The 17,795-nt window shown below is 40.5% G+C and overlaps 2 protein-coding genes across 2 annotated transcripts; one reads left to right on the top strand and one right to left on the bottom strand.

Annotated features, from left to right (window-relative positions):
* Positions 1 to 257: 257 nt before the first annotated feature.
* LOC310891911 (transmembrane protein 52B-like) lies at positions 258 to 6,130 on the bottom strand. Its single transcript, XM_083819444.1, has 5 exons — positions 5,688 to 6,130; positions 5,043 to 5,086; positions 3,683 to 3,721; positions 2,527 to 2,693; positions 258 to 2,090 (listed from the first exon to the last, which is right to left on the bottom strand). The coding sequence occupies exons 1-5, from the start codon at positions 5,733 to 5,735 to the stop codon at positions 1,840 to 1,842; spliced, it is 549 nt and encodes a 182-aa protein (XP_083675570.1). The 5' UTR covers positions 5,736 to 6,130; the 3' UTR covers positions 258 to 1,839.
* Positions 6,131 to 9,606: 3,476 nt separating this feature from the next.
* LOC310892490 (C-type lectin domain family 1 member A-like) lies at positions 9,607 to 16,487 on the top strand. The gene is made up of 6 exons (XM_083820292.1): positions 9,607 to 9,940; positions 11,809 to 11,907; positions 12,235 to 12,384; positions 14,292 to 14,443; positions 15,057 to 15,175; positions 15,447 to 16,487. The coding sequence occupies exons 1-6, from the start codon at positions 9,853 to 9,855 to the stop codon at positions 15,607 to 15,609; spliced, it is 771 nt and encodes a 256-aa protein (XP_083676418.1). The 5' UTR covers positions 9,607 to 9,852; the 3' UTR covers positions 15,610 to 16,487.
* Positions 16,488 to 17,795: the final 1,308 nt, after the last annotated feature.

Raw genomic sequence — 17,795 nt, 5'->3', positions numbered from 1 at the left:
GATTGTGAAGACTTCCAGGAAGTTTCTGGTCTTGATAGTGCTCGACACATGTTCAGCAGATCCAAATGTCTCTGCTTGCTTCAGGCTCTGACTGTAAAGTAAACAAGAGCCTTCCAGGAAACGTTCTGCAGCTTGCTGGAGAAGTCAGTCTTGAACTGGACTTCAGGGACCAGCTGATGAAATAGGTCACACTATTAGATGTTTCACAAACAGTTACTATTATTTCAGACGTGTTGTAGAGCAGAAAAGGCATAACCTTATACGTCACTTATTTATTTTATTCTAGATTATCATTCATTAATGGTACAATTAGCTAACGACTATGTAATTCAGGAAAAAGTTTTCGATCTAGGAAATCGAGACCCTCTTTCAATTCTCTTCTTGGATATAAAATTTCTGTGACTGGGCAAGGTCTGGGACGTCATCAAAGATGTTTTGGTTTTTCAGTTCTGCTTTATGTTGTCCCTGAAGGTATCTTAGCAACCTTCTCTAAATTCCTTTCTAAAATTTTCCATGGTTTTAATTTCAACAGCAGTTACGTTCTTAAACACATTTGGCAACATGGTTCTTTCTCTTCTTATCTTGCAAAATGAACACGTGTTTCTGTATTTCACAGGAGTATTGTGAAGATCAACATATTAAAGTCTGTGAGGATTATAGCAGGAAGGGCTGTGCAGGCACTTCAAACAGATGTGAAGTCCATGATCTGTGCATTCACATCAACATCAACACAGACATGCAGTTAATTCATGACTGCTTATTATTTGATATTGGATGTTTCTTTTTTTTTAATGTTTTTTTTGCTGAACCTGGGATAGAGACAATACCAATGTAATTCAACTGTCACCTTGTCATGATTCCCTAGTCCGAGGAACATTTAGAGATGATCCATAACTATGCTCATCCAAACAGTTTGATGAAGATTTCTGGATGATTCAACATATATGTATGGATCAGGAAAGACTCACAAATGATCTCTATCTGAGAAATGGCTTAAATGTTTTAAATGATCTTATTTAGCTTGATCTGCTTTTGACTGCAACAGTAGGAATAACTAATATAAGATACAATATGAAGGTAACTAAATTATGATTGAATTTTATTTCAGCAGTTGTGTTCCTGCTCCTCCCATTGTTTGATTTGCTATCACATATATCATAGGTTTAATTCAAATGCCAGAGCCTGTAACTGCTGTTTCAGAAGTGCTATACATCCTATTCAGGACCAGAGCATGCTCGCTGTACATATCCTATAAATCATTTAGGGAACTGCACTGCACATACTACCAGTGTATCCTATCATTTGCTTACATACAGACTGTGTTCCTACACAGCTCTTTTTTATTATTATTTTTTATAAAATTTACTGTGAATTGTTGGCACCTTCCTAGAGTTTGGTTTTATTACTGCATAGTAAGGCCTTTTCATATTTTTGTTTTTCCTGGTATGAAAAGCTCTGCCATCTCCAGGAACCTTAGGCTGGAGGCAAGTACAACGAGGTAACACCTGCCATCTCCCTGCAGGTCTCCAGCACCAGCGTGCAAAGTATCTCAGCACCTTGATCCTGCTGCCTGTTAGATTATACATGCAAACTGTGATTCTAATGACATCTGTGTGTAATAAATGGACCTGGGGAATGCCAATGGTTGATTATCTCAAGGAGGTGTCAAAAGGAACCATCAAAATATGCTGGATCTTGAACTGTTTGGAATTTTAGTATCTTTTTTTGCCTTTGTCATTAGACTAAGGAGTTTAATCTGGTATTCCTAGCCCTGCCCAGAAGAACTAGCCTCTGAATGAAATCATTCTCTATTTTACTGCCATTCAGTAAAAACAAGCACTAGCGTCCTGGAAGGGCTGGCTGGGCATCCTTGACCTCAGCAGATGTTTGCAGTTTTGCTTTGGGCACTGGATCCACATCTGTCACTTTCAGCCCGGCCTTGGCGACTGTGAACCTGCTCATGTGCAGAGCTTCCTCGTAGACTGGAGGGGTGTCTGACGCCGAGAGGGGTGATGTTCCCTGCACAGAGTTATGGGAGTGTGCCACTGCTAGTATTCTCCTGGCAGCAGGTCCAAACACCGAATGGAGAGCTGGAAGGGAGGACACAAAAGCCATTTGCTTCATTCTGAAAGCACCATACGATTAGAGCAGAGTGCACAGGTTTTGTCCCCATGGCCTGAATATTTTCCTTTTCCTACCCTTTCATCCTGGGGAGGAATGAAACCCCCTCAGCAATATCCCATAATTGCTCCTTCATCAAATGGCACCAAGACACCTGTAGCTGCCCTTAGTTCACGCAAACACATCTTACAACCAATTCACCATCTGACCATATTTGCTACATGAGGCTTGGTGAGCACCTTAATTTATGGTATTTACAGATGCCACTTTCCCAGCATCCTGCCTGGGATTTTCCTCTGTCAGCCCATTGGAGGACCTTGAGATGCCCCAACCTGGGCTTTTTACAGTACATCCCTTCACAGCTGAGTGTGCTGAGGTCCCCAGCCTCTGTCAAAGCCAACTCACAGGTAATGGTGTTCTGGAGGGTGCTGTCATGATCAAAAGCAATGACGGTGACCTCGTAGGGCTGAGGACCTGATTCGTCCCCTCCTTGATGGCAATGAAAACAGCATCTCATGCAGACAGAAACCAGGCCACACAGAAGAAGCAGTCCACCAATCACAACCACCAGCCTGGAAGGGGAGAGAAAACAGAATTTGAGCAGAAAAATCTTGTTTAGAGAGGGCATATTAAGATCTCTCCCTGCTTAAAGCAGGGTTAATATCAAAGCTAGACACAATTATCTGGGGCTTTGTCCAGCAGAGTTTGGACAGTCTGTGGAGATGGAGATCCCATCCTTTCAGGCACCCATTCCAGTGCAGCATCATCCTTAGGGTAAACATTTTTTATTCTACCTGATCTTCTGCCTAATCTTCTGTCTGATCAGAACTTCCCTGGATGCAGCTTGGCCCATGGTCTGGGATCTTTAGGCTGTGCAACTTTGAGAAAACTCTGGCTCTGTCTTCTCTTCAGATACACTTTAGCTTGTAGAAAACTGCAGTTAGGTCCCTTCCCCCCTGCCTCTTAGCCTCCTCCAGTCTGAACAGACCTAGTCCTTTCAGCCCCTCCTCACACATCATGTCCCCTGATTATTTTGTTGGCTTTCCAGGAGCCTTGCTCCAGTTTATCAACACTTCTTTTGTACTGGGGGACCAAAACTGGACTAAATATTCCAGAAGTGTCCTCATGAGTGACATGTGGAGAGGAAAAATTATACCTCTCAATCTGCTGGCTACAATCTTACTAATGCAGCCTTGTAGATGTCCAACAACTGCCACACTTTTTAATCCCATCCTTAATTACTAAGGAAATGGACTGAAATTAGTAAAAAAAAAATGAGCCTTTTAAAAGGCATACAGTGACAAGAAGGCTTTATTAATATTGTACTTGTAAGTATACATGGAATAAAAAAGGAGGCCTGTGGTGGTAAGTCAATGTTTGCCAAGGACAATGCAATGTCTAGGGGCTGGCTTGTTACTACTGCAGAACATTAGAAGCTATAAAGGGAATGTGGGGGGTAGCATCACCCTTGAGTGAGTTACAAGACCACATTTAATCCCACTATTTGCTACTGGAATTGTCCAGTGATACAGATCTTTAAAGTAATCATATGTCATCTTACCAGATATACCACAGACGGACCCACTCCGTACCTGAACAGCTGAGAAGAAGAGGTACAAGAAATAGTTAGACATAGAACAACAAATAAATGGAAAGATCCCTACTGTATCCTCTTTCAGCTTCCCTCACACCCCTGAGTTACACTCCAGCTTGTAAATGACACAAAATATGAGAAAAACACAGTATTTCATATAGGAGGCAGTTGTCCAACCTCATCAATCTTGTCAGGTGAGTTTCGCTTCTGTTTGGCTTTATCTCTTTATTGTTCCCCTGATAATTGTGCCTGACCAATTTGGTTTGCAAACCTTAGGAACTGCATCATGTTATAATTTCTGAACTTCCTTTCTTTTTTTCACAGTTCAGTCTGACCAATGTTATTATGTTTTACTTAGTTTTTTTTTTCTTTTTTTTTTTTCTGACTTTCTCGTTGATTTTTTTCTGTCCCTGTGGGTACATTTTGGATACTGTGTTGTATGTTCCTTTAGTTTCAGTCAGTAGACCTGCCTGTGCATTTTTAAAGATATTTATTTAGTAAAAACAGAATCCTCGTAGGACATTTTTCACATTTGTTTTAGAATGGAACAGAACGGAATGGAATGGAACAGAACGGAACGGAACGGAACGGAACGGAACAGAACAGAACAGAACAGAACAGAACAGAACAGAATAGAATAGAATAGAATAGAATAGAATAGAATAGAATAGAATAGAATAGAATAGAATAGAATTCAATGCAATAGTTCAGTTGGAAGGCATCTTCAAAGGTCATCGTGTCTAACTGCCTGACCTCTTGAGGGCTAAACAAAAGTTAAATCATATTAATAAGGTCATTATCCAAATGCTTCTTGAACACTGACTGTCACGGGACATCAACCAGCTCTCTAGGAAGTATGCTTCAGTATTTGACCACCATCATGGTAACGAAATTTTCCAGATATCCAGCCTGAACCTCCCCTGGCGTAGCTTTGTGCCATTCCTGTGTGCCCTTCATTTGCCTTATTTTCTATTATTCTTACAAATAACACCACCATTCAGCAAAGAAATATATTTAAAAAACAAGTTTTTAAGGAAAGGTTAATTACAAATTCATAATCTCAGCTAATCAAAATTACACCAGAACACTATTAATCATTACAGTTATCCAAATAGGGAGCAGAAACAGTACTGCATGATGAATGAATAGGTAGCAATCAATGCACTTAACCTTCAAAGCAATGGGTATTTTATGTAAGTTTTCAGTAGTCAAAATGAAAGTAAGCTTTTATGGAAAATGTCTGTCACCATGTTATAACACTGATGTCCACTACTAACTTTGACCTTCACAGTTTTCTTAAAAGAGTGCAAGATCTCCAAATACTCACAATTCAGCATTGAGACACCCTTCCTCGCCCCTCACTTGGGGGAACTAGAAGGAGAAAAACAAATAAGATATGCAACATTTATCTCTGTCACCTAGACAGTTACCAGTCTGAATTTCCTATGGAAAGGTCTTGCTGTTATCTTCAACAATTTCCCTGTATATTCTGCTGTAGATTTAAAGTTACTGTGATGGCAACTTCACCATTTCACATTCTTAACTTCACATAGTCAATAAAATCCTATTTAACATTGTTTCTAGCGCAGACTCCAACTTCCCTTTGCACTCACCACAAGTTTCCCTTTTCCCTTATCTGTAGCTATGCCATACTACAGATGTAAATCATTCTCCATGCTCAAATATTGGGAGTGTATATATATGGGGATTACATATTACACTCACATCGATTTGAATTCGTCTCTCTCCAGCACTCCTACCCTTCTCATTCTTCTGCCTTGGGTACCCTGACCTCTGGGTTATCATCCCTGGAATAACAGCAAATATTCTTCTCTTCTGCATTTGATATGCCCAATTCTTTCTAGTATAACAGAAATTCCTGTTATTATCAATTGCTAACAGCCGTCCAGCTTTCCAAGGTAACTCCACAAATAAGTAGAGACCACGTGAAAAGGAACTTGATGTGACTTACCCATAAGAAACACCCTAAAACAAAGCAGATCATGACAAGGCTATGCATCCTGAAGGGGTGGTTCTGTGGCCTCTTGCTGTCTCAAGCTACTCGGTGACTTTCCTTCTTGTTAGATTCTGTTCGTCCTCACCCATTCACTGATTAGAATAAAGAGCACATTCCTTGTATGTTGAATCCAGTCTCTTCCCACTCTACCTCTTTTAATCTGCCTCTGGATCTGTCCTTTGTCTCTGCCCTTCAGGTTTTTGTTTTTACTCTTCTGTTCTCTGTCACTGACAACTCCTGTTTGGTTCTGCCTGTCACCTTTCGTTATTTTCTTGATGTGCTTCTTCCTCTCTTTTGAAGAGTTCTCTGAAACCTTCCAGTCAGATCAGGAGAAAAGCGGTACTTATGAGTTCTTACTTTAGATGTTGAACTAGTTCGATGAAGGGCATCAAGAGATCTCTGCAGATCTGAACGTTCCCTTCTGTTAGCAGAAAGGGTCTGAGTTTGTTCATTACAAATTATTCCTCTCCCCGCCCCTACCCTGAGGGGAGTGGGTTGAAGGTCATGTTATTGACCTATTTAAATGTGTATCAGATTCTTCTCCCTCCTCCAATACTTTTTCTGCCCCTTACCTCTGCAGATTCAGTCTATTGACTTTATCCATGTGATCAATGTCTAGAGTGTGTTACAACTGGGAAGTTCCTGCTAGGTGAAAGAGCTTACAATATAATAAATAATTGTGCGCATACGTGTATGTGCATATACTATGCCTCCTGGATCTCCCACTTTAAGGCTCTGCCATCATGCCTGTTACCTGGTAGTCTCCTGCTGTGTCAGTCCTGCAACTACCGGTCTGCTTACTTCTCTCTCACAGGTCCCAGTCTTGAAAGTCCTGCATGGCCAGCCAAATCTCCCCAAATACTTTGCATCATAAGGGATACATGTTGATTCTCCTATCTGGATACAATAAGTCCTACTATTAGTTAAATTAGAAGGTTCCATTCAACAACCGGTTAATTTTCTTTATTTTGTAGAGCTGCCTTGGATTTCTGTTTCTGCTTATGACTACTCAGAATATCATTACTTGCATAAAATCGTGTTCATGTTCTCTTTCTCTTTGAACAGCTAAAACAGGAAAAATGTGTTACTATTTGTGTTTGGGAACCACCTGGGACTGGTGTATAAGTGTATGTTAAGGGCAGGATAGCAACTAGAGAGACTTGTTGCTCCATGTTGCAATCACGTTAAGCTGGTGAATCATTAGCCTTGGTGATGCATTTTAGAGTTGCAGAGCAGAACCAATTAATTCATGAACATAATGTATTCTTACAAGGCACGCTAAAAAACATTTACCATTCTCTAATTATAAAAGTGGTGCAGTGTAAACATTCCTTAGCATGATTCTCTCTCTCTTTCTCTCTCTCATTGCTTTTGTTTCTAAATTAGTCTGCTACTGGAAGAATGTTTCTGCATCCTGGTGGACAAATAAGAAATATAGAAACACGAGCTAATGGCTTTCTTTTTATGTGGGAAGTGGACAATATTCTTTTTTCTCTTTCGCCTTAAATTCTTTTGTGTATTATAAGAATTTTATTGGAAGATCTCTGCCAATGACAAGGGTGGTGGAACTAGATGATCCTTAAAGTCCTATCCAACTCAAACCATTCTACTATTCTATGGATCTATGGAAGTTAGAAGAAAAGACACAAAAGAACTGTAAAATAGCTTTTCTTGTATGTGCAACTTTAAAAACTGTTAGAATAAAATGTGGAAAAGAAGAGCAAATTATCAATGTTTTTCAGGGGATTTTTGCTCATAATTCAATAGATTACCAGTTGATTTTTAGCTGAAATTCAGTCTCATAAGAATTTCAAATTCTAGAAGGACCAAACTGAAGAAATATCAGATAGAGTGGTTAAAAAAAATCTAATGAAAAAGCATCAGTGCAACGTGAAGATGTGACCCCTCCAAAAGCATACCATAACTCACTCTTGCTGAATTTCATTGATCATTCTTTTTCTATTTATGTGGCATTGCCATCAATACTGTGTTTCTAATAACCCGTCTGTGGCTGTCATCCAACAATGATTTCAATTTCTCCACTTTCCCTTGATATTTTGCCTCAGTTATCTCTATATTTTATTTGTCTTTGCTTTATTTTATTATTTTATTTTATTATTGAAGTAAAAGTTGTCTTTCATATTTTCCCTTGGCACCTTTCAAAAGGTTCTAAAAATGTGATCAGACTTACAGAATTGTTAAAACAAACAAAAATGTCCTATCACTGACTTTTCATTGTTCTTTGACATAGTTTAAAATCTAATAGTCCATGCAACAGTAAACTATGTGATTTCCACATCTTTCCTTGGATTCTAGAGAAAGCAGATCTGAGCATGGGCACAAGATACTCTTGTCCTGTCTAGCTATCCTGTTCTGGTTGTATCAAGGGATGGATGTCAAGCCTGTTCTTTTATTTCTTAGGTAGCATGATTTTAACTGGGAGTAAAACTTCTTAAAGCACTGAAAAAAGTGCTGCTGTACTGCTTACTCTTGGAAATCTTTCAGAAATTGCTGCTTGTTCCCTCTTATTCTTCAGATGAGTATTCCACTAAAGCCAGCTTGATTAGTCATACCCAATACTTCTCCAGGGACATTTAGAAATGTAAAATACAGAACAAATTTGGGACTCATGAGGACCCCTGGTACTATTGCTGGTGTAGCAAGACATCATGAAGGTTTTTATATATTTTACAATGGATGATGATAATCCAAAAGGGTTCTGTCACTTGTAAAACAAAACTGGATCTTTATCAAATGAACTAGGTGCAAAGGAGCAGAACACTTCCACATTTCATGTTCCTTCCACTGATGACATAATGGTTATTGAGAGAAGGTATGACAGAAGATTCACAAGCACCATCTCACCGGGGACAGGCCAAGACACTCCTGGAAATTAACATCTATTGGCCTATCTGTGTCTTCTGCCCAGATGCTGTGGTCTAAGTTACTGTACTCATTTCTTCCACTCTAAGATAAAAGTTTGGGATTCTATGCTACTTGGTGCTCTTCCTCTGTCCCAGAGATTCACAGCTGGTGAGACCAGCAGTTCTTGAGCTGTGTGCAGCAGTGCCACTTGCAATAAAACAGAAGGTTCAGGTTTCATTCCTGCCTTTTTTTCAGCAGACATAGAAATACTGGTAAACTTGCTCAGCTTCTCCATCATACTACCAGCACTCGGTGTTCTAGAGACCATGGGGCAGACTCTCAAGCTGATGGGTGACTCCTCCTTGGATGCAGTGTCAACTCCCAGCACAGTGACTTGCTGCTGTGCTCTGTTAGTTGTTCTTGCTAAAAGGAGGGAATTGTGATGTGTCACATGTGACTGTGCCTAGGTTGCTTCTAGGCCTGAGCTAGTATAGGAGCACAGCATCATACCCTGGCATGTGAATTTTCTACCTAGACTCTCCATTAGCTGATTTCTTCAGCTCACTCCCTTTTACAGTGCAGACATAACTGGAAGGACAGCTGGAAGGACAAACTTTTTCATGTCCCAGGAATGGGCAATGGTTTTAACAAACCTCTGTGCTACCCCATCAGGACAACTGAGATGTGCTCATAGACAATAAGCAAAGGAATAGTTCCCACTTAATTTTACCTCCATTCCTCCTCATAGCAAGTAAGACTGGGGAGCAATTTTGGCTAAATTTTCTGAATATTAATCACTGGAGAATAAAGCCAGGAAACAAATATTCCTGATGCTGAAAAACTTCAAGGAATAGTTTAGACATAATCCAAAATTAACATCAGTTCCTCTTCAACTCTTGTCTTCCTTCTTTTTCTTTCTACAGAAAGGATGCAGTTCCCAACCTGGGTAACTATGCATTTGTTCCATGAATTGAAAACTGGGGATTTCCACGCCCCATTGCAATCTGCATACACAGGAGAGTTAAATACTATTCCGGGACTCCATTTTAGAAGCTTCTGCTGCATGTAAATAACCCTGGCACCTCTGTGTCATGAAGTCCTTGAGAATGAGCCAAAAAAACCCTTCTGACTGCTATATGAATCACTCTCTCAACTCCCAGTGACACTGAGCGTATATCTGATCCCAGCCAGAACCTAAGCTCTGTTTCTTCTATGGAATCAACCCAAACTTTGATTTCTCCTGTAACCTTCAGAAATGACTGAAGAAGTGACATACGCAGACCTGAAGTTCGTGACATTGGAAAAATTACAAACCAAGGACATCCAGACTGCCAGAGCAAAAGGTAGTGTTGATGTTGGGGACAGTTCTCCACAGGGCAAACTTTCACCTTGGATAATATTTTCATGTGGCACTCAGAGTAGATTGCCACCTACGTGTTTCAGCTCAGTTTCTGGGAGACCTTTGGACTCAAATCTTCAAAGAAATTGAAGGGACAGAAAAAGAGCAGGATGTTAAAAAGAATGGAAGTCTGGAGAAAGGGGAAGAAGTGCTTAAATTTGAGAGACTTAATTAAAGTTGTGGGATGCAGTTAAGGAAAAAAAGGCATGTTCAGGCTAGATATCAAGTGTCAGGTCCTGGAAGTTAGTGAAGTAATCTGTCTAAGGAACCCTGTGAAAGTCTTTCAACTTTAATCATTTAAATATGAGTAACTGAAATAAATGCTAAGAAAAGCAGGTTATATCTCAGGGGGAGGAATGGATGGACAAATACATTTTTGTACTTAAAAATCATAAAAAATATGCTATATAGCTTCACAGAGGACACAGAGGAAGGTGGGAATGTGGCTGATCCCAAATCTGTATTCTGTACTCTACACGTTAGTGTTTTAAAATTGCTCTGTATGAAAGATATGAGAAAAACAAAGACATTTTATGTTCCAGCCTGAATAATCAAATGAATTTATTAGGCTAGCAGATTAAAGAGCTCTTTCTGAAAGAAATTTTCCCTTATTAGCTAGTCTGTGATTATTTCATACTCATTTTTCAAGGGTTCTTTGTATTTTATATTTGGAGGTTGAAGCTGAATTCCTAGTAGTCTAGTAGGGTTAATCCCAACTGTTAGGTTAGAGGGTTAGGGAACACAGGAGATAAAAGACAGAAGTATCAGAGGCAGGTATCCCAGTTATTTCTGTTGGTGACTTCAACATAATTTAAGTATTCTCACTGAAGTGTTGTATTGGAGTCTACCAAAAGAAGACAAAAGTCATGAATCACAAGATTCATTCCCAGTTTGGCAGGTTAGGCACCCAAAAGTCAAAATACACCAATACCTCGCAGCATATGAAAATGTTGACCATGTTTTGAGCCCTAATGTTTCCTTGATGGTCTTTTCACACATGTGAAAGTCTATGCTGTTTAGCTTTATTTGTTCAATTTGTATTCTCTTAATACTTCGTGGCTAAGCTAATCTCTATGGCCTACTCACTTCTTAGCCCCAAATTCCTGAGGAGAACTGGTCATGGCCAAATGGCAGGACATTTTTTTTAGTGTAATACCACTTACTGGTATACTGGAATCTCAGCAATTTACTGGGCAGAGTACTGGTCATGTTGTCTTGTGCAATGTAGGATCTGGAGACATAAAGATGAGAGGTGCCAGTGTCCAGTTTTGGGATCCTCAGTACAAAAGTCATGGACATGCTGGAGATAGTCCGAAGAAGGGCTATGAAAAGGATTAAGGGAATGAAGTGTATTATATATGAGGAAAGGCTGAGAAGGCTGGGACTCTTCAGCCTGGAGAAGACAATGCTCGGGGTGGTGGTGTGTATTTGTGTGGTTCTCTTCAATGTATTTAAATACCTGGAAAGAAGCTGTAAACAGGACAGAGCCAGGCTCTTTTCAGTGGTGCCTACTGCCAAGACAAGAGGCAATGGGTACATACTGGAACACAGGAAGTTTCTTCTCAACATTAGGAGACATTTTACTGTGAGGGTGCCTAAGCACTGGCACAGGTTGCCCAGAGAGGTTGTGGAGACTTCTCCTGTGGAGGTATTCAAATGCCATTTGGTCATGGTCCTGGGTCACCTGCTTTAGGTGTTCCTGCTTGAGCAGAGGGGGATGAACCAGACGACCTCTAGAGGTCCCTGCCAGCCTCAGACATTTATTGATTCTGTGCCTGTTCTTGATGCTTTCCTTCTTTTTTTGTATCTCAGATTCTCGCAGTCGATCTTCCTGTTGGCAACTGGCTACAATGGCGCTTGGGGTCGTCTGCCTAAGTTCAGTGGCAGCTACAGGAGTCTTGGCAGCCAAGTGTAAGTATGGTCACAGAAGGGGTGGTCAGAGCTGTATGAACAACTAGAAGCAATTTAAGGAAAATGATTAGCCTAAAGAATTAATGGAGAAAAAAAATGATCCCTTTCTGGAAGAATTTACCCACCCAGGAGACTCCACAGACATCAAAATCATGATGTAGTATGTGTCAGGATGTAGATATGTAGTACACACAAAGTGTAGGTAGGTCAAGTATATTTGGTTTTAGGGAGAAATATGCATCTTTGGTAAGTTTATTTGGGTGACATTGAGCTCTTTGCCTTTAATATTAATGGAACAAATTCATTCTTGTTTCACTGTCATTCAAGTCATCCTGGTCTGCCATGCTGTGCGTGAAAGGGATGAAAACTTCACCCTGCAAAAGGCAATTATGGAAAACCTCAGCCAGCAGTTGGAGCACCTCCAGGCTCAGAATTTGAACTTGTCAGAAACTGTAAAGCAACTTGCCACCTCCAGAGGTACATACTGGTGGGAAGAAGGTGATTCCACCTCATGGTAACCACAAATATGATTGTTTTCTATCAAAAATATTGAAAGGAAAATTCAAAATCTCTAAAATTGCTCTGAATTATTTCTTTGGAAAATTAATTTCTGGTGAATCAATGAAAAGACTGCATTTCCATTTCTTAAGTATCAGTCTCTTTGAAGTATGCTTATTGAATTTTTGTAATGGAGCGTTTTTAAATCCTAAAGCAAATAAACATTTTAATTCAGAAAGTATTGATGATGATACTTCATGATGATGATGATGATACTTCTGTTTTTTACTTCCCAATTACTTCCCAATTTTAATTCCCAATTACAATTCCCATTACTTCCCAATGATGATACTTCTGTTTTTATATTAAAAAAATGTGTTTTCAATAGGCAAATTCATTGATGCCACCATTCCCCCTTTGTTGTTGTCAGTTTCAGCGAATTATGATAAAAAAAAATGGTGGAAAATTCCTACTAGCGCTAGTTTTCTGGAATGCTTTGACTGCTCAAGACAGTTTTAGTCTGTTACATAGTAGTGGATGCAGCAGATCAAATAGTGCTGACCTCTGCCAAATAGGATTGGAATCACTGGTGTTAACAGTTTACAGACCATATCCAGAGGGTATATTTTAACTTGTGTAAAATAATGGTTTGAATCTTTAATATTGAGTGGGCTTAATATGCTAGATTATCACATAGTGGAGGGAAGAGAATCATTATAAATGAAAGGCTTGTGAAAGAGTGACAAAATTATTGTCTTTGTAAAAGTCTGCATTTGAATTTAACAGAAACCAGAAGCTACTTGTAAGAATCAAGTGCACTGTGCTGTGCTATCTGTTGCCATCCAGCATCAAGTCCCCATATTCCCAGCTGGTACTGAGTTGTTATAATATCAAATTGCCTTGTGAACTGCAAAACAATAGTCATGATCCACCCAGTAGTTTGGACCCAGTTCACAAAGTTCTCCAAAATATTTTATCTGGCAGGTCTTTTTGCCACTTGTGATTATTTCTGTTTCCAACTAGAAAAGGGATTTTCTAGATTGTGCAAGAGTGGTGGAAAAATTGAATATTTTGAATTCTTACTGGCTTCAGTATTACCCAGGGTCCCAACAAGCAGCTAACAGAATAATATGGCAGATTGAGACAAAGTCCAGCTGTCAGAAAGGTATTTTTGGAAGAACAATGGGTGCAATATCTTTCACTTTGGCTGGCCATCACTATCTGCCATCTGCATGCTGAACCCATAGCATATATGAAATGCTGCCAGAGAAGTTCCAATATAAGTTGCTTTGCAAAGCATATAGGAGGGAAGAGCTGACCCTTAAGTTGTTAGCAAGAAACTGAAAGTTCACATGAATAGAGATGACCCCATATGACTGAAAGTCTAGGTTCCCTCTACCTGTATGTCCACCTAGATCCATGTCTCTGTGAACATAACTCAATCGTCAAAATTTCCTCTAGTTGTGCTGTACTAGCACTCTCCTACCAGCAGTTATCCCATTGCATGGAGAAGAAAAAAGAGTACCCCAGCACTCCATCTCATTGTGAAGCTGGAAGGCTTCAAATACGGTGCAAAAATCAGTCATTATCAGTTCTACAGTTCTGGATTTCATACACATATTTTCACAGGCTTTCTGCTCATATTCAAAAAATCTTTAGTATTTGCTTATCTGATTTTAATTTTGAAATGTTATTCCAGTCTTCTGGCAACTGTGTTCATAAAGTCTCCCCTGAAGATGTGAATTTAGCTGCAGAATGAAAGAGGAGTTGCTGCTTCTCTGTGGTAGAGAGGCTGTGCACAGCTCTTGTGATCTTGCAGAAATCCACTAGACTAGAAGAGACTGCCATCGCTGACAAAGCTGATCAGGTGCTGTTTTGTTTTCAAGGATATAAATGTACTCCTTGTCCTGAGACCTGGCTGCAGTATGGGGAGAACTGTTACTACTTTTCAAAGGAATGGAAAACTTGGCAAGAAAGCAAGGCTCGGTGCTCTGCTCTGGAGTCCAGATTTCTTAAGATAGAGAGTAAGAAAGAGCTGGTAAAGATTCTTTTTTTGTTGTTCTTTCCTCTTTCTAAGTACATGCACTACATCTAATGTGGTCTGAACAGTCACTCCATCTTTCTACTGGAGCAGTATGCTATGGCATGCAGGTGCTGGACCAAGTTGCAAAAACTTGGTCCCCGCCTCTTTGAAGTCACTCTGCTTGTACTGTGGCTGTACTCTCTCTTACGCATCTTCACTGACTTCAGGAGAGTTCATTGAGACACACCAGCTTGGGTCTACATCTAGAGCCCCATCCCACCTCAGGTCAAATATGATTGAGCTAGTACTCGTTAGCTTTAGAAGGGTGTTAGAACAGAGGTCATAATCCTATATCCTTTACCCAGCTATGTGCAGTCTGTGGTTATCTCAGTGACCATTTTAGCTGATAACTGCTAAAGGCTCTCAGCAGGTTCATTTTTCTTATCTCCAAAATAGCACTTAACTGCCAGGTGTAGGAGGCACTGCCCAGAGTCACTTGCAAAACAATGTCTATTACACACAGGTGTGAATACTTCACTTTAATTTCCTTCTTTCCTTTTCCAAATCATACACCGTTATGAATGAAGCAGGGATGTGATTCACAGGCTTCATATTTATTTCTGTACAGGACTTCGTAATGCAATCGGCACAGTCTTACAGTTCGTATTCTTTCTGGACTGGTCTGTCTCACAATGGATCTGAGGGGCCCTGGCTATGGGAGGATGGATCAGCTTTCTCCACGGATCTGTAAGTGACTATGCAGATAGGAACAGACCAAGTCCATGCATATTTCTTGTGAACCAAAGGCAGGAGCCTTTAGCCACCACTTAGTACTCAGCTGCCCATCCCCACAGTTTGTCATCAGATTGCTCATCACTTGTTTATTCATCCAGACAAGCCTCCATAAAAGAGTTTATATGCTAGTGTGGGTCACATAGGTAGCAGCCATCATGAATCATTATATTAGTCTGTGGAATTTTTCATGGGATGGTGAAAATCTTTGTTATTTTTTTCACAGGTTTCAGATCCAAGAAGTCAGCTCAAGTCCTTTCCTAGAGTGTGTGTGGCTTCAAGGTTCAAACATAGGCGCTGCACAGTGTGGTGAATACAAATTTTGCATTTGTGAGAAAATGGTGGATCCTGCAGTGACTGAACAAGTGAACTACTTAGACAGGCAGTAGTGTGCAGAGCATTGCAGAAAGCCCCATCCTGCGATATGCTGTTGCAGGGACAAGTTCTGACCCTGGGTTTGCAATAAAGATAAAGAGTCTGAGCTCAGGTTAGCATAATGTCAGGGATACTATCAACTTGTCCTCTGGTGATGCACATCAGCCAGGCTCCTTGTGCGTTTTTTTTTTTTCCCCAGCAACTTAATTCCCTCTTTTTTCTTTCAGGCCTTGTGTTCTTGTGTAACCAGTTCTATCCACTTCTTATATATTCCATTCTAAGTGAAGCAAAATTAAGTACGATTCCAGAACTCAATTTTATAGATTCATTCATATCACCCACAATCTGTAATCAATGTACATTAGCTAGGACAGCACATACATGTTTTCAAAATGCATCCATTGGGTAATCACACATGACTGACACAAATGCCCATTTTACAATAAACTGCCAAATATTTGATTTAATTTCAGTCCCTACCAGCTGGCAACTGGGTGGTACAAAGAAATCTGAGACTGTATTAAAAGACAAATAAAAATACTACTAGTTCTATTGGTTAGAGAGTAAAGTTTTGAAATGAGATTGCATCCCCTATAGGCTCATAAACCAGAAAGCAAATACAGAATACATCTTTATTGAGGAAAGTCACCAATTTTTAATGCCAAGGGTGCCAGTCCAACTGCTAGTGGATTCTGCTTCATCAGGTATTAGGGAAGAAGGCACATTCCTCCAAGACATCTGTGTTAATAATTATCTGTCTCACATCTGATCCAGTTCTTTGATATCCCAAATCCATTTTCTATCCTGTTCTAGAATTTCACAACTGAAATAAATATTGCTACAACTGACCTTTTCTGTAGTGTCTTCTTGGTATGTCACTGCACACAGTAGGCTGAATAACCACCAAAACAGGGCCTTTATAATGATGCAGCAGAGATGTTTGAAGTCCCACAGGAACAGACAAGTTTATGTTTTGGGACTTCTGTTCCTGTGTGTATTTTGTTCTAGTTTGAGCCATTTGATGAAAATTGGACTATAAGTTCCTAGATATGGCGGTATCTCAGCAGGCTTATAATTATGATTATTTCAGACTTGAAGCTGTGCATCGGAACTCTGCAGTAAGAACAGCCAACAAGTGTGCTTCATCCCTCACTAGATATGGCAATGATCTTAGTTATCTTAATTATGGGTATGAAGAAGTAATTCAGAGGAGCCAGGACAACAGAGTGTCTTGTGTCACAGTTATCTCATAGTCTGGAAATGCTGCTTATTCTAAGTCTAAGCACAGGGCCTCAGCAGCAGTGGAGATGTTACCTGGGATCCCAGCACTTACCTGTCTACAGGGGATGCAGGTAAGATGTGAAGGATGGAAGGATTAATCCATACTGGACTGTTGTACTAGGACATGCTGCGAGGCCCCATGTTACAGCCCTTGACTATACAAGAGTCTCCTAAGGATCACAACACGAGGAAGCAGGAGAGCCCTCACTGAGGGGGCTGGTATGAGGAGAAAACTGGAAAAGCTTGAAAAGTGGGTCTACATGAACCTAATGAGGTTCTACATGTCTAAGTGCAAGGTGATGCAGCTGCTTCAGGGCTATCCCAGACATGAGTACAGAGTAGGAGAAGAATTCATTGAGAGCAGCTCTGCAGCGAAGCACTTGGGAGTTCTGGTAGACAAAAAACTCGGCATGAGCCAGCAGTGTGTGCTTGCAGCCCAGAAGGCCAACTGCATCCTGGGCTGCATCAACAGAGGGGTGGCCAGCAGGTCGAGGGAGGGGATTGTCCCCCTCTGTTCTGTCTTGTGAGGCCCTACCTGGAGTACTACACCCAGGTGTGGAGCCCCCAGCACAAGAAGGATGTGGATCTGTTAGAGGGGCTTATAAAAAAGATGGAGAACAACTTTTTCATTGAGCAGACAGTGACTGGACAAGGGAGAATGGCTTTAAACTAAAAGAAGGGAGATTTAGATTAGGTGTTAGGAAGAAATTCTTCACTCAGAGGGGATGGTAAGGCACTGGAACAGGTTGCCCAGAGAAGCTGTGGATTCCCCATCCCTGGAAGTGTTCAAGGCCAGGCTGGATGGGGCCCTGGGTAACCTGATCTAGTGGGTGGTGTCCCAGCCCATAGCAGGGGGGTTGGAACTAGGTGGTCTTTAAGGTCCCTTCCAACCCAAGCTGTTCTGTGATTCTATGATATG

The sequence above is a fragment of the Anser anser genome, assembly GCF_964211835.1.
Source record: "Anser anser genome assembly, chromosome: 1".
Classification (NCBI taxonomy): Eukaryota; Metazoa; Chordata; class Aves; order Anseriformes; family Anatidae; genus Anser; species Anser anser.
The sequence above is the reverse complement of the archived record's forward strand: the minus strand, read 5'-3'. Positions and strand labels throughout refer to the sequence as shown.